At 45.0% G+C, this 17,049-nt stretch overlaps 1 protein-coding gene across 2 annotated transcripts in view; it reads left to right on the plus strand.

Moving 5' to 3' along the window:
* kirrel1a (kirre like nephrin family adhesion molecule 1a) overlaps positions 1 to 17,049 on the plus strand; it is a 28,260-nt gene that overhangs the window by 8,892 nt on the left and 2,319 nt on the right. The window contains exons 2-14 of one of the 2 annotated variants that reach the window (XM_086022751.1): positions 7,904 to 8,053; positions 10,316 to 10,465; positions 10,657 to 10,814; positions 10,890 to 11,040; positions 11,190 to 11,295; positions 12,149 to 12,297; positions 12,389 to 12,516; positions 12,646 to 12,772; positions 12,858 to 12,958; positions 14,477 to 14,693; positions 16,059 to 16,166; positions 16,451 to 16,578; positions 16,783 to 16,860. In XM_086022751.1, coding sequence (XP_085878877.1) covers positions 7,904 to 8,053; positions 10,316 to 10,465; positions 10,657 to 10,814; positions 10,890 to 11,040; positions 11,190 to 11,295; positions 12,149 to 12,297; positions 12,389 to 12,516; positions 12,646 to 12,772; positions 12,858 to 12,958; positions 14,477 to 14,693; positions 16,059 to 16,166; positions 16,451 to 16,578; positions 16,783 to 16,860 — 1,751 coding nt within the window. Of the gene's footprint in view, positions 1 to 7,903; positions 8,054 to 10,315; positions 10,466 to 10,656; positions 10,815 to 10,889; positions 11,041 to 11,189; positions 11,296 to 12,148; positions 12,298 to 12,388; positions 12,517 to 12,645; positions 12,773 to 12,857; positions 12,959 to 14,476; positions 14,694 to 16,058; positions 16,167 to 16,450; positions 16,579 to 16,746; positions 16,861 to 17,049 lie in introns of both variants that reach the window. The other variant, XM_086022741.1, reaches the window with a different exon arrangement.

The following is a 17,049-nucleotide window of genomic DNA, read 5'->3' on the forward strand; positions in this document are numbered from 1 at the left end:
CATTGTGTCAGTGGTCCTCACGGGCTGTCGTCATGGTAACGACAGCGGCTACAGAGGTTTACCCCGCACACATACTGTAGCGCTCTTCAGATGCACGTATGAGAGGAGCCCTAAGAATGGGTGGGAGACACACATGCCGTCATGATATTAAAATGCGCGTATTCCCTTGCAGGTCTACAGCAACCATTTTGATGGTGTGAACAGTAAGAAAAAAACAAACTGTGGTGGAAAGGTAGTGGAAACGGAAAGGTAGTTGGGGGACAAAAGGGGATGAAAAGGGAATGGAGTAGTTGACAAAAGACGGGGAGAGAGAAAGTGAGAGAGAGAGAGGTTGCCGACTGCTTGTAAAGGGGAGGGCTGCGAGGAAAAATGACAGAGGAAAGGAGCGAGCAGGCGGACAATGCGGCAAACAAAAGACACCGTCTTTGTCCAAAACCTGCCCCCCCCCAAATTCCCCACACACACAGCCCAAAGTGTCACCTTTGTGTTTTGAATGTGCACAGTAGGTCGCCTCCTTTCTCCGCCCCCCCCCCCCCCCCCACGCCACATCATAGGCTCCCCATTATTGCGTCCCCATATAGCGTCACCATGGCGATGAGTTATTATGGCCGTGCAGGCGGGCGGCCATATTGTTGAGGAAACATGTGGTAGAGTTCCCGTAGCCGGATGAACAGAGGCAGAAAGTGCATGCCTGTTATATCTTGTCAGGCCAAACTTGAGTTTGTCAAGTGAAAATGTTTTCTTATGTTATCCTGTGAAAGTAGCTTGAGCAAACTAGACATATGAACGCTGTATGGGGCAGTGAACATAAGTGACTTCATGGATAGAGAGCAATTCCTCAAAAATAACAACAAAAAAAAGCGACTTCAAGCTGTTGAATTCCACTCCCAGTTGAAGTCAAATTAAACATAAAACAATGAGACAAAACTGCACATTAGGTATTTAAAACAACCATTAACTTTACCTTTGCTTGGTTAATGCTAACATATAATGGATAGAAGGGCTAACAATTAGCATCAATAGTTGCGGTGCGATAATCCTTTAAGCCTCAGATATTTCTAGACAAATGTACGCGGTTGCTGACAATCATAATCCAGGCATAGATTCTTTATCCTCTGCGAAGGACGACCACTATAATTGCGGTTTGCAGAGGAGTAACCTGTGACAAACACTGTTGTTTTTATAAAGTACAGTATTATAATGTGTTATTTCTCTTAATAAAGGTAAATTGCTGGTTCTTATTGATAGGCTGGAACGGATTCATGGCATGTCCATTCATTTCAATGGGAAAAGATGATTTGAGACACAAAACGGCTGTGTATGGACTGAAGTAATGATGGGTACGTTAATTGTACTTTCTGCATCAAATGGAAGAGCATTTTACTGCCCGACAGATATTGTTGAGGCCCATGACAATTCCTATATTTGGCAGAATAAAATTCAGATAATCAGTTAATCAGCCAATTAATTTAAAAAAATACATAATGCATACAATTACTTTTGCTGTTAAGCTTACATCAATAAAGATATGAGTCACAGGCAGAACATTTGACTGTTTTACATGAATATGTGCTTTAAGAAAAATTGGCAAAAAATTGCCTATTTTTTGCAGATTATTTTGGGGGGGTGTGGGGTGTAATGTTTGAAAGTCATTATCTTTGTCTTATACTGTGTTAATGTGTTAAAAAACAATCTAAAAAATAAAATCTTGAGTTCTGCTGATTTTAAAACAGCTAGTATCGGCCGATTAATCGGTCCCTAGAGCGAAGGATGAACAAATATTCATTATTCGTAGTAAATAATATTTAGAAATCGAATTATTAATGGACTTTCTTAGGTCATTTCTGACCCCAAAGCAAGTGGCTTTGTTTACGTGTTTGTGCATGTGGACCGTGTGATGATTGGTGACGGTTGCGTCGATCGACTTGTCATCTTGACGATGCGACGCTTTCGATCAACATGTACGCAGCGAGGGGTGACTCAGCGGTGCCCGACCTCAAGGAATGTAACTTTGTCCTGAAACGATGATGTCATCCTCCTCCACTACCGCCGTCTGTGGACCTCCGCGTCTCTCTTTGTTCTCCGTTTTCCCCAGCGCCACCGCACGCCGCGGCTGCACCCAATCGGGCAGACCACGGAATCGATTTGGAGTGGAGGGATCGGAGTGAGGGCTGAGTGAAGTTGCATATCCATCCCAAACACATTGGGAGGCTTTCGCCGGACCACCAGACGCGCTCGTGAACACACCGTTGCGCAAAACTTTTCGCGCCGGCTAATTTCCAACGTCATCTGTTGCTATGGTGACCCGAGCCGGTAATCCAGCCAAGGTGCGGGATTGGATGGGGATGTGCAAGCGAGAGACGGGCAGGGGCGACTTTGTTGGACGGTAGCAGGGAGGCGGCCGGAGACAAAGACGATGCGACGGATGCGTAGGAATCCACGCGAGCGGCGTTTGACTCTTACGGGGAGAGAGGTGACGCAAGCCTGGAGAGGAAGGCTGAAATCGAGCGAGCGTTGACATTTGCAGCGCAGCGTCGGGGTATGCGGGGGCAAATCGGCAGCACGCTGGCTAAAAATAGCTCCAGATGTCTTTGCATGCATCTGCTGTGGCCTCTTGTTAGTTTTCAGGCACAAACGGACGCGCCGTTGTCTCGCTCGGAGGCCAAAGAGACCGTGGCCCCTCGCTAATGTGAGTCACCTGCTGATGGCGTGATGGCGTGCTGGCGTGCGGTTGGATTAGGTTGACAAGATGTAGCTGGTGTCAAAATGATGCCCACGTTGGAGACGACTGGGACGGAGGAACTCCACAATATGTTTCCCAAGACATATTTGTTTTTAGGAAAAACTCGCAGCACACCACCAAGTGAAAATTTCACAAAAATGGCATAGTGTCGCCTTGAGATACGAGTGGCAAATTTTCAAATTTTTCGAGATACAAGCAATAGTTCCGATAATTTTTTGCTTTGACTTGCAAGTAGGGATGTAAAGATTCACTCAAGGCCTGATTCAATTCGATTTTCGATTTTCTGTTCCCGATTTCAATTCGATTTTTAAAAAAAAAATTTATTTTTATTTTTTTTACAAAAATGAACGACTCATTTTATAACCAAAAGATGTTTTTATTTTAACTGCATTTTGTCCCTGTTACAAACAGTAACGTTTTGTAACTTTTCAAAAAACTTCAATATTTGCTCATAGTTTTGACTGTTTATCTACATTTTGTCTTTGTTGTGTTTTGCTCATTAAAAAATAAATATGTAAATGTACAATAGATTCGACTGTTGTCATTACAAATCCTTCTGTGATAAAAATATAACGATGACGAGTTTTTTTTTACATTGCATATATTAAGCAGTTTAAATCAATTTTAAATAGATTTTTGACGAATGGTTACATCCCGACTTGCAAGAAAAAACGTGAATATATTCTTTATCCCCTGCGAAGAACGACTAATATTAGTCCGGGTTACTGAGAAACTGTTGATTGTTTATTCAGTTCTTGTTTACATATCGAGTAGGCTTTGGACAACTATAATAATGAAACCAAAAGTAAGCTCATAAGTGTTTCTTTGTCTTGACATCTGTAGCCTTCATTGGCAGTGAATGAGTAAGATCTGATATCTTGCCATTTTCCACCATTTTCTTACTCGTTGGCAATAAATGGCATTGTACGGCCCAAAATTTAAGCATGCCATGTTTCCTTCTCCGTCTGTTAGTCACAATGAACAACAAAATGAACATCAATATTATGCTGTTAATTGGCAAATTTCGCTTCCACAAAATGATATAATATTTCTTGTGGAATTTATTCTGTGCACAAATACTCTGAGACAACAAATAAAAAATTATTTGGATGCGACAATCCCTTGTGAGTAATAGACCGTGAAAGAAAGAAAATAATGAACAAGAAATTCATTTCAATCCAGTTCTTTATATCCTATTCTATTATGTATTTACTGTACTTTTTTTTAAGTACGGTATTATATAGAGTGTTATATTTGTCTTTAAAAAATACACTATACATTTTTTTCCCCAAACGACACTGGAACAGATTCATGGCACCGCTATTCATTTCAATGCGGAAAGATGATTTGATATACAAACCACTCGATGTGATTTGTTTGCATTTTCCTAATAAAGCAAATCTTTTTTTTTTTTTTTGGCAGCCTCCTTCCTTTTTCCTTCTCCAACCATTTCATTCCCCTCAGACGTCTGCGTTTTACGGCAGTCGGGAGCAGCCAACCGCCCAAACGTGTCAATTACACGTTTGGGCCGGAGTGCGGTCGTGTTTGCGTGTCCACAGGAAGTGGCTCGCCAGCTAGCGGCGGCGGCGGCGTGTTTTTTGTGTGTACGCGCGCGGTCACGGTGGTAGTTGTGCGCGACCTCTTTGTGTGGACGGGGAGCTCCGGCGGTATCTTGGGGATGAGTGACTCAAGGAAATCAGGACACACTCTAAATTTGTCACTGCAGCATAACCCACATAGTGAAAGAATACAAGTTCCCTTGCACAGACTTTTGCACTGCCTTGATTTTTTTTTTCTTTTTTTGAACACCTTCTATCAAACACACAAACGGATACTCACTGTGTGGTGTTGACAAGTGTTAAGTGGCTAATATGGAAATGAGAAGGCGAGGAGCACATGTTTAAATGAGTCAGTGGTTTTCTCTGCAGATTGTTCATCCTCTGCCGGAGCGCATTCAGTTTGGATTACATTTGTGGTTTACTGTTGAGGGAATACCTCCAACTGGCCTCGCCGAGGTAGCTGAAGGGAGGATTTGCTTGGCCTCGGGCCGCCGTCGACTTTGCGGCTTCGTTAAAGAAGGGGGCGGGGGGATGGGGTAACAGAACTTGTATAAAACCGGCTTTTTGTGGGTTTTTTTGTTTTTGTTTTTAAAGAAGCCGCCCTTCACGCGCTGCTAATTAGCGTCAGATTGTGCTGTAGTTGCATGTCCACCTTTCAAAAGCAACCTTGTGCGTCTCCCATTTCATGCATCCTGTCGATTTCAGGGAGCAAATGAGCAGCTCCTATTGTTTTTTTTTTTGTTTTTTTTTCTCTTCTTCTCTTTTTTGGGCTCAGTGTTGAATTATTCGAGGTATGCATGCCGCAGAGCTCCATCTGCATCTGATTCCCTTCTCCCCGTGCTCCGTGTGGACTCGCACATCTTCTTTATCTTCAGAATATTAATGTGCAGCACTGTCAGAAGCTATTGTTGTGATTGGCGCGGGATTCTTTCTCTCTCTCTTTTTTTTTTTTTTTTTTGCACGACTGCCTTCTTTCGCATTAATGGGCATAATGTACCTTGGCAAATCACGCCCAGTCTGCTGGAATATGCAATAAGAGAGCGGATGAAGAGAATAAGGACTGAGGGTCATGACTGCGGTTGGGCGAGGCATATGGCAGTCGGTTAAAAAATAGTCAAAAGTGAGAAGGATGGGAGCCTTCGGAAAAGCGCCGGAGGCCTCTGAGGGAGAAGTGTGAGGGAATGGGCTGGTGAGAAGGAGGGAACAGGGGTGGGGGTAGAATTTGGTTGGGCGTTCAAATATAGTGAAATGGCAAGAGTGGGAGGCGAGGAGAACGACTGAAGGAACGAGAGAGAAAGTGCCGGAAGGCTGATCTTTAATGTGATAAACGAATTGTGACAGTGCGCCTTCCAACCCCTTCCAACCAGCAAGGAGGAGGAACACAGAAATAGAAGGCGTTGGGGCTAAAAACGTCATACATGACACACACACACACGCGCGCAGACACACACGTCAGTCCTTGTCAAATAGGTGGGCAGGTCCCCTTAGGGGGGTGCAGTGCGATGCCAGTGTGTCCCCCGAGGGACAATTTTTTTTTGGGGAGGTTTGTTTGTTTTTTGTACTAGAAGAGTAATTGAACATCCACTGCAGTAGGTGGCAGTGGCGCTCAAATTGTCAGCATGTACTAAGGAGTCTACTTAGTACGAATTATTCAGCGTGTTTATATTTCTTTTTTTTCTTCACTTTAATGTTAATAAGCATACATTGTTATGCCGAGGTGTACGTATTAAAAAATGTATAGACAAAGGATACTCTTAGCTACTGTAATGCTCCTTGTTTGGCAGCGGGGGGCAGTTGGCAGGGTTGCACATCACGTCTGATGGCTTCCAATATAATCTGGGCCTGTTCATTTAACATGAACGGCGGTGTCGAGGTACACCGCAGCGCAGAGCGATTCCTCGTAGCCAAACGAGGTCACCGAAAGAGTCCATTGGAAAGCCAAGAAAACGTCATAAAGGCACAATTCTCACATGGCATCGGATTGCCGAGAGAATACGACAGTAACGAGTCAATAATCAATCAATCAATCAATCACATTTTATTTATATAGCACTTTTCATACATAAAAATGCAACTCAAAGTGCTTTAAAACATTCAAAGCAAAACATAGAATTATCTTCAATCAAAAGAAAAGATAAATTATTTAAAAGTTGTTGAAAGCCAAACTAAAAAGGTGTGTCTTGAGCTTCCTCTTAAAAATATCAACAGTCTCTGCAGACCTGACATCCTCTGGCAGGCTATTCCAAAGGTGAGGACCAAAATGGCTGAATGCAGCCTCGCCATGCATTTTGGTCCTCACCCTTGGAATAAATAAAAGGCCGGCGCCAGAGGACCTCAGGATCCGCGAGGGCTGGTATGATAAAAGCAAATCAGATAAATAAGATGGCCCAAGACCATTAACACATTTATAAACTAATAAAAGTACTTTAAAATCGATCCTGAAACACACAGGGAGCCAATGCAGCAATTTCAAAACTGGCGTAATGTGCTCCCGCCCTCTGGTTCTCGTCAGCACCCGAGCGGCTGAATTCTGCAGTAGTTGCAGTGGTGAAATGCTCTTTTTCGGGAGGCCAGAGAGCAGGGCATTACAGTAATCTAAACGACAGGAAATAAAGGCATGCATCAGCACTTCCGTGTTAGCCTGAGAGAGAAACGGGCGGACTCTGGCGATATTCTTAAGGTGATAAAAACCAATCTTGGTTACATTTTTAATATGAGGAATAAAACTGAGCTCAGAGTCAAAAATGACGCCAAGGTTCTTCACACAGTGTGAGGGATTAAAAATGTGTAGTTTTGGTAAAAGCTTCTCTCTCTGACCTTCGGGACCGATAACTAAGACCTCAGTCTTGTCCTCATTGAGCTGTAGGAAATTATCTGCCATCCATGACTTGATATCTAAAATGCAATTTAAAAGGGTATCAATGGGTCCTGTGTCATCAGGAGACACGGCAATATACAGCCGACATATACAATAACAGCGACATGCGCGTCCTCCGCGCTGTGCGGCAGTCCTGTCTCGGAGGGACAGCTAATTACAAGTTGTCATCGTACAGAGAGACACACACAATGGCGTCTCTCTGTCTTTTTTCTTCATTTGCTCCATTTTCCACATGAGGCGGTCACCGCGAAGAGACACCACACTGCTTCATCTGCCGGGGCATAATAGCGGGGTCCAGGCGAGCACACAATGATGGCCACTGTAGCTTGGGAAGCCTGCGAGATGACTCACAGGGTGGAATGAGCAAGGGGGGGGGGGGGGGTTGGTCGGGGGATGGAGGCGCACGAGGGGGGCGGGCTTTGCCAGACTTTGGACGAAATGAGGAAGAAGGGGGATGAGAGCGAGACCCAAGGCTGAAATTGCCTTTTGATATCCTCTTGACTGAGTCAGCTCGAGACGCTCCGTCCTCCTGACTGATTTTCTCGCAAAATGGCCGAAAGCCAGCGCGCGATCAAAGATGGCAATCACGACTTTCCAGTGCGGCGCAGTCAATTAGCCGGGAAATAAAACCACAGGCCGAATCTGCGTTTTTCCTTGGGGGAGCTCGAACCGCTCGTCCGCCATCATTGACGACTCTTGTGTTTTTTCCGTCCTGTCTTCAAGTGTGGACCGCCAGGTTCTCCCAGGAGCCGGCAGACCAGTCGGTGGTGCGGGGCCAGAGGGTGATCCTGTCCTGTGTCGTCTTCAACTACTCGGGCATTGTTCAGTGGACCAAAGATGGCCTGGCGCTGGGCATCGGCGAGGACCTGCGGGGTGAGACGTCAAGCGCGCTGCGCGCCGCCCGCATGCAAATGACAAGTCCAGGTTGCGAAATGCTTTGCAATCGGCGGCGCTCTCGGGACCTTTATGGCACTCAATCAACTTGATTGCACAGACATAAACCTCACACGCATAAAATGTCCACGCGAAGTGTTGCAGCTGGCCCAAACTCGTTTTTATGCACTTTTGAAAGTCACCCTTGCCGGCTCTCGCGGCTTCCTTTTTTACATCGAATTTCTAGCACATGAAAGTTGCTGTAAAATGAAAATAAATGTCTTGTGAATTTGACACACCACAGAGAGGGAGTGTTGTTAACAACCCTGCCATATTCAAATGATTAAAAAAAAAAACGGCAAGTATATAAAAGGCTTAAAATCAATCAAAGATCACACCTTTCCTGCGCTTACACATCTCTATATGTTTGAGCAGCAAAAATATCTCTGTTTAACGCCTCCATCTACTTGTCGCGCTACGTTTCCGCTCTGCGACAACGAGACGTTCTAAAGTGGCCAAGCCAGCCGGAAACCGCGGTCAACACGTTAGCTGTCAAGTTGTGTTAATTTTTTTTTTTTTTTTAATATCCCCACCCCTCGCTCTTTCACCTTTGGCTGACAACGAGGCGCTCTAATGCAGACCCGCTAGCACAAAGCCCTGGTCCACACACTTGCTGTCAAGTCAGACTTTTTTCTTTTTCAAATTCCTCCACCCCTCGCTCTTCTACCGTTGTTTGTGTGACATGCATGCACTCACTGCTGACAACGAGGCGCTCTAATGCAGCCACGTCAGCACAAAGCCTTGGTCCACACATACTAGCTGTAAATTTAGGCTTCATTTTTTATTTTATTTTTATTTTTTTAATTTCCTCACCCCTCACTTTTTGTCCTTTGTTTGCGTGACATCCACACACTCACAGCTAACAACGGGATCCTCTATTGCGTCCACGCCAGCACGAGGCCCCTGGCCACATGTTGGCTGTCACATCAGACTTCAGAAAAACAAAAATCTCCTCGCTTTTTCTACCTTCTCTCCATGATATACGCACACTCGTGGGTTGCAACAAGGGACTCTAAAGCAGCCACATCTACCATGTATTTAGAAACACTCATCTTTAAATATTTTAATTGTGTTCCCGCAATATTTTAGGTTTTCAAACAGAAAAAAATTGGAATACATTACTTTTCCTAGTTGCGTTTTTTTTTAGAAAGCGTATACAAAACATCCAAATAGGCAAATCTGCACATTCAGGTCCGGTACTGAATGTTTATCGAATGTGCTATGCTACATCATAGCACACGATCACCTCTGTCGTTTTTGTGCGTAAAACAGACGTGTGCTTGTGTAGTTGTGTGGTGTGTGTGGCTTCTCTGGGCTTTTCATACGCTTTCTTGCCCTCCACATTACACATGCAAATGCATGTATAAACAAGGCGCGCATGCACGTGCGAGCACAAGCAAGGACACACAAGGTTAGGAGGCGAGCGAGGCCCAACTCTGGCTCTCAGGCTGTCTCCGTCTGAGCAGCAAATTGTGTGCACCACGCCGTGGTGTCAATCCCAGTGCTCCAAAAAAGAGTAAATAAATACATTACTGCTTGGTGACCGAGCACGTGAATGCCACCTCTTGGTGAGAATGTGCAGCAGTGGCACAGCTGGCGCATATGGGGAGGGGCGGGGGTAGTGGATTTTGTGCAGTAAAGTGATGGTGTGTGGATGTGTGTGCGTCACACACTGCAATATGTGGCCTTCAAAATACAAGGAAGAAAAGTCATGAAATAAAGGAAGATTTGTGCTTCATTTAAAGACCCTGTAATGTCACTGGCGTGGTCGATTTAGAGCGCCTCGTTGTCCGCTGTGAGTGCACACACGTCAAAGAGAGAGGGCGAAAAAACGAGGGGGCAGGTGGCGAATCCGACTCGACGGCCGGTGTGCGGACCAGGGCTTCAGGCTAGTGATGCCACTTCAGAGCGCCTCGTTGTCAACGCATGGAAAAGCCCTGAGATGACCCTAAAATGCGATTTCACAAGAAGCAAGAAATATCTCAGCAGACAAAGGACAAGAATATTTTGCCTTGATTTGAAATATTTCACCCCGGATCGATTTGAGAAAATGTGCAAAGTGTGTCAAAGCATCCCGTTCTACTCGTTGGGAAATGGCAACTCTCTTCATCTTGCCTTTGGCTAAAAGTGAACCATGTTAAAGAATTTGCATTTGAAATGATACGAGGTGAGCAAAACTGCTTACTCTGTGTGTTTTCCCAGCCTGGCCTAGGTACCGAGTGCTGCGGGTCCAGGAGTTGGGCCAGTACAACCTAGAGATTCTGTCGGCTGACCTGTCTGATGACTCCTTGTACGAGTGCCAGGCCCCTGATGCCGCCTTGAGGTCCAGGAGGGCCAAGCTCACCGTCCTCAGTACTTTTTTTTCTCATATATTCTATTATCTTATCATTGATTTCTGTGCACAGTTTTACCAATATAGTTTTTGCCCGTACTATGTATTGTATAGTATTGTATTTTATATTGTATAGTATGTATAGTACTACGTATTATTATCCGTACAGCCATAACGTCAGGGTTTTTTTTTTTCCCACCCCTCCGTGCAGTACCTCCTGATGACCCGGTGATCGACGGCGGTCCGGAGGTTCTGCTCAACGCGGGGGAGTCCTACAACCTCAGTTGTGTGTCTCGGGGTGCTAAACCGCCTTCTATGATCGAGTGGCTTAAAGATGGACTGCCTATAGACGGGGCCGTCAGTGCCACTGTGAGTCGCAATTTAAAACACGCGCACGGACACACAGACGAATGTCGTCTCTGACTCGCTCTGCGATGACTTCAGGAGGTCCTTCCAGACCGTAAGAGGGTGACCACGCGCAGCTTCCTTCCCATCCACCCCATCGACACAGACACAGGGAGGAACTACAGCTGTGTGGCTTCCAACCTGGCAGCCCCCGCGGGCAAGAGCACAACCGTTACCCTCAATGTGCACCGTAAGCATGCTAACAGTCCCTTCAGCAAAAAAACAAAACAAAAAAAAAACAAGACAAGCAACACAGAAATGAACTGTTTGCTGTGGCTGATTTTGAGCCAAGCGGTGAATATGAATTTTGGATCTTATTTTGCCATCTGTGTCTCACAGATCCACCAACAGTGACTTTGTCCATCGAACCTCGATCCGTACTGGAGGGCGACAGGGTCACCTTCACTTGTCAGGCCCATGCCAATCCCCCTATTATGGGCTACAGGTCAGTTCCTTTTGCACATATGCATGCCGAATCAAGATCTGGTAAACAGCAGAGATGGTTAAAGTCCTCACACTCATTACCTAGTGAAGTATGGATACGGTAAAATAAAAAAGACTTTAGCTTAAGTCAAAATACTTACTCAACTCCTTTTCTTAGGCTCTGATACATACCTATGCACTAAAGTAAAAACTACACATTATTTTAAATTGTCAATCATATAAAACATAATTGTGCCAGCTAGCTAGCTAGCTAATGTTGGCTCAGGCTTTTACGCTATCAAAACAACTGTAATAAAGACTTCAGTATAAGAGGAAATACTGATTCAACTCTTTTACTTAGGCTCTGAAATCCACTCAGTTACTAAAGTAAAAACTACACATTAATTTAAACTGTTAATCATATAAAATATCATTGTGCTAACTAGATAGCTAACTAGCGTAGGCCCAGGCTTTTATGCTATCAAAACAACATGTTCTAACAAACAAAAAACATGCTAAATTACCTCATGATAACAATCTGTGTGGTTTTATTCAGATTAGACTGAGAATCTTGTGTTTTTGTCTGAAACAAATAATTAATGTAGCCAAAAACATCAAGCAATTCTCTTCAACAGGCTACGGCTGGCAAATAACTTGTTTCTCCGAATGTGTTTCAGACCCCGTTTTTTTCCATGTTATAAATCCCCAAGATTTTAGTCGATCGTAATCTCGACTGCGGTTGATTTGAATCGTCTCTGTTTATGTCTTTTTTACGCGGTGTCATCAAAAAAAACAACGAGCCTATTTTGACAAAGAAAGGGGTTGAAATGTTTGACATGGTCACGGTCAACAAACTGCTCCCTCTCTCACTTTAGGTGGGCCAAGGGTGGCGTGGTGCTCCAGGGTGCCAGGGAGAGTGTGTTCACCACCAAGGCGGACCACTCCTTCTTCACCGAGCCGGTCTCATGCTTGGTCTTCAACGCCGTGGGAAAGACCAACGTCAGCATCCTCGTGGACGTTCACTGTGAGTGTCTCAACGGGGTCCGCTTATACTTCCTTACTTTGTGCCCTCCGTCCACAACCTCCCTTTCCAACTCGTGTTTTCCCTCCTGCAGTTGGTCCCATTCTCTTAGTGGAGCCTCAGCCCAAAACGGTGGACGTCGACTCTGACGTCACCCTCAACTGCAAATGGGCCGGGAACCCTCCGCTCACTCTCACATGGTTCAAGAAAGGTTCTAACATGGTAAGAAGAAAGAAATGCTCAACTCTTGAACTGAATAGCGACCGCTCCATGATAAATAATGTGAAATAAATATACTTTGTGCATGGGATTACCTTGTAATGGAGGAATCTGATATCCACTCGCACCCAGGTTCTGAGTAATGGCAACCAACTGTACCTGAAGTCGGTGAGCCAGGCCGACGCAGGCCAGTACGTATGCAAGGCCATTGTGCCGCGGATCGGCGTCGGAGAGACCGAGGTCACCCTCACTGTTAACGGTCAGGCAATGATTAAAAGCATTTTAAGGTCCATATCGGCCTTCTTTTGGATGATAACGTCAACCCTTTTCTTACACTCAAACAGGCCCGCCCATCATCTCCAGCGAACCCATCCAGTATGCGGTGCGAGGGGAGCGAGGCGAGGTGAAGTGCTACATTGCGAGCACACCTCCTCCAGACAAGATTGTAAGTAGCGCTGAACTTTAACCGAGAACCTTCCAAATTGGATTCAGAGTCGAGTTCTCAGAAAACACAAGCGAGTCAAGAATATCAAGATGGAGATTATCTATTAAACTTCATACTCATTGTGTTAAGTGGATGTTTTGCTTTTAGAAATGTATATCGGTCACTTTTAATAAGACCTACACTAATGTCAAATGTGTTACAAAAAGGCTTCCCCGACCACACTTGAGGTGTTTTAAGTTATGATACCATTCGCCACTTGAAAGCAGACAGCAATTTAGTAGGATTTCTTCCTGTTCATCTCCAGTTGAGAAGAAGAACGTCATGATCCTGTCAGCCATGATTGATTTTGTGGCATTTTAGAGTCACCCAATTAATGGAGACCCTTTGAACACGCAGATGAGACTTACCAGGATGATACTGCTTCGTACAACAATAACGTACAATTGAAATTTGATGCCGCTGCTAATTAAGACATAAAGCCAATAAACTGTGGTTAATGTAAACGCACCTAAAAGAAAATGACTAACTACTTTATGAGGGAAAAGGTTATGCAGTACATGCCGCAACGCATCCTAGGAACTGAAGAGTGGCCTAAAAGTATAAAAGTACACAGACAATAGTATTTTTATTTATTTTTTTTCGCGAGAACCGTTGACAGTTCGTGTAAAGCGCATCATGTTTCCCATACCTGGCCTAGATTACTGCTCCTACTGTTTATTTGTTTGAACTGCATTCCGGGTGAGGAAACCAAAGGCACATTAGAGTGATACTGACCCAACCGATGCTTGCATAAAGGAGCCGTATGCAGGAGGTCAAGGTGAACAATTTGGTGCTGATCCAAATCCAGATTGTTTGGCCTCTGGGGATGTCTGCGCCCTACAAAGTGCCATCTCGAACCATTACACGCTCCTGCTTTTAGGCACTCTCCTTTCTTCTGTGGGAGAAAAAAAGATTTCTCCTCCATCCCATATATCAACAAACCAACACTAAGCCGGTCCACTTTTAGCTCTTGCGTCAGAAAAGCGTCCCGGATGCTTTCTCCGCTCAGCTGCATCACACGGGCGTCGCGGTTCCTTGACGGATGCGTCCTGACTGGCGGTGCGCTCCCCTAATGCGACCGCCGCAACTTGGGACATGAAAAGATTTATAAAATATAAAAGGACGGAGGGAGGAACAGTTGTCCCAGTAAACGCCACAGCGGGGAGAATCTCCTTCTCCGGAACAAGTGGGCACATTATGGGAACATGTGGGCTTATGCATAATTAACTGGCCTCGGTACAGTATATGCTGAATAATACAGCTGCTTTTAGTGGCTTTAAAGATGGAGGGTGTGCACAAGTCCCCTCACCCCATGCTTGCCCCTCTGCGTGCTGTTCGAATATATTTGTGACATGTGCACGCATGTCATTAGATAAGGAGGTTACGGCACTCTAGCATGATGAAGCGGGCCATATACCGGGTGACGTTTTTGCTCGCCTGCATCGCCGACACATAACCCGAGTATGCGTTGGCGTGCAGGTGTGGGCGTGGAAGGAGAACGTGTGGGAGGAGGAGAAGGGCACGCTCCTGGAGCGCTACACGGTGGAGCAAAGCAGAACCTCGGCCGAGGGCGGCGGCGTCCTCTCCACCCTCACCATCAACAACGTGATGGAGTCCGACTTCCTGACCTCGTACAACTGCACGGCCTCCAACTCCTTCGGGCCCGGCACCATGATCATCACCCTGGAGGAGACCGGTGCGTTGAATCATCAATCTGATCAATTTATTGCTTGTGTTTGTTAAAAAAAAAGGTCTGGGAAGAGGATCTTGAAAAGATAGTTGCATATTAAATCACGTTATTAGGTGGGGGGGGGGATCACAATGAGATTATTTTTCAAAATTGGTCAGCCCTAATTACCACATTCCTCAGTGAATTGCATGGAATTGCCATTAATCAGTTAAAATCAACAAATTTGATGTTTGTGTTTTTTCTAATAAAGAATAAAGAAATAGCACTCTGTGATACTGTAACAACAAAGAGCTCATAACTAGAGCTGCCACAAATGATTATTTTGCAGGTCGACTAGTCACCAATAGTAGTCGCGTTTAGTCGACTAATTGGAACATACCAGCAAGCCATTGCTCTAAAATCACCATCATTGGCTAGCAGCTTGAATTCTTGCAGTTGTGCGCAAATGAAAAATGAAGACAAGATGCGAGTAAATTCAACTTTGATGTACACTTCGCAGCTTGTGCCAGCATTCCTGACATGTCTATAAATGATGGTGCAATTTAAATTGAAGGCAATACTGTGGCCTTCACATTTTTAGCTCTAAATGTTTAACACATTTTAAAATGGAACCAAAAGCTATACACCAAGCATATGAAACTATCTATAAATACAAAAAGAAACGCTCGTAAGTATATTTCACTCTTTTCAGGCATCAAGCATTTTTTTATGTCGAAAATAGTGAAATCAGAGGAGTAAAATTAAGAAAAGGCACTGTGCTAAAGGAAACTAAAGTAAACAATTGTATGGCTATTATTTCATGTTGTTATGTCGCCTTTGGGCTACATTAATCCCAAATGTTTTGTTTTGATTCACTAGCATGTATCATTTAAAAGTATTGAACTGATCTACAAAATGCAAATGAGGTACGTCGCTGAAAACAAAAATCTAAAAATCCTTAAACATGAGGAGGAATGTATTTATCTACTCTGACGTTGTATTTTCCAATTAATTAGATCACGTTGTGTTTTCAAGTTCTGTTACTTTGAGTAGGCCCTGCTTGTGTTTCCGAGTTCATCAACGTATCACTCTGTTTGTGGGAATGAGGGAGAATATAATTCAGTTGTAGAATTGGAATTTCTTCTTCTACTACTGTTATATTATGTGCTGTTCCACCGTTTGTGTACAAATATCTGTTGATTCTGATCCGCACCTACCGACGCTAACATTAGCCTGTCAATGCTATGTTAGCATCAAGCTAAGCAGACTTTCCGAAGGCAAAGCTATGTGCTTATTTTTAATACACAAGGTGTGGTTCTTTGTGTTTTAAAAAGCCACTCTAAAGTCAAAATCATGCTTGTTTTGACTAAACCGAACTTTGTGTCATTCCAGAGGAGGTCCCAGTGGGGATAATAGCCGGTGGGACGGTGGGCTCCACCATCCTCTTGTTCATCTTCCTCCTGGTCCTCGTGCTCGTCTTCTACCGGCAACGCAAAGGCAGTGAGTCACGCAGTCAGCCAGCGGCACCACGACACCTGACGCTTCCGTCACCGTTAAACTGTCATGAAAACCGCAACTCCTTGGCTTCGCTAAAAAAAAAAACTTTAAGCAAACTCCAAGAGACCACCTCTGCAACGCAGCAATAATACTTTTGTATATACAGTACAAATAAACTCCTTTGGATGGACGGGCTGGTGGGGGGGGGGGGGACCCCTGCTGAATTGCACTTGTCAAAACACGCAGCGTGCGTGCGTGTGTGTGACCTTGGCATGTTGTGCTTCCAGGTCGACGAGGGGTCACGCTGGGAAAGCCTGACATTAAGGTGGAAACGATAAACAAGGAGAGCCACAGCTTGGAGGAGGACTCGGGCAGCGCGTCCACGGCCTCGCGCATGGTGAAGGCCATGTACTCGGTGAGCTGCGTGTGTGCGCGCGTGCGTGTGAGTAACCGGGCTTCCCCGTGAGTGCTCCTTTATTAACACCTTTAATTCCGTTGTCTTCTTTTGTGTCACATTTGGTGGCATCCTCCCCCTCACTTCCTGGTCTCCTTTTTGGTTTGGTTCTCCTCTTTGACCGTTTAGTTTCTCCCCTCTGTGTCCTTCTCTCCCTCCAATCAGCCCTTTAAGGACGACATCGAGCTCAAGTCGGACCTGCGCAGCGACACCCTGGACACCCGCCAGGAGTACGACCTGAAGGTGAGCACCCGACCATGCCCCTCCCTCCGCCGCCTGAAGCACCAGCGCTGTGAAACAATGGCCGAGTGAGGCGTCTGGTTCCGTGAGAGATGATGGGATGGAAGATTTGTGTCAGGAATAGTCAGGCTTCCTGCGCCCAGTTTGTTGGCGAGATTCCACTCTGATTCATGCACTTGAACCATAGCAAGG

This window comes from Filicampus tigris, chromosome 2 (assembly GCF_054856515.1).
Source record: "Filicampus tigris isolate MCC_2025a chromosome 2, RoL_Ftig_1.0, whole genome shotgun sequence".
Lineage (NCBI taxonomy): Eukaryota > Metazoa > Chordata > Actinopteri > Syngnathiformes > Syngnathidae > Filicampus > Filicampus tigris.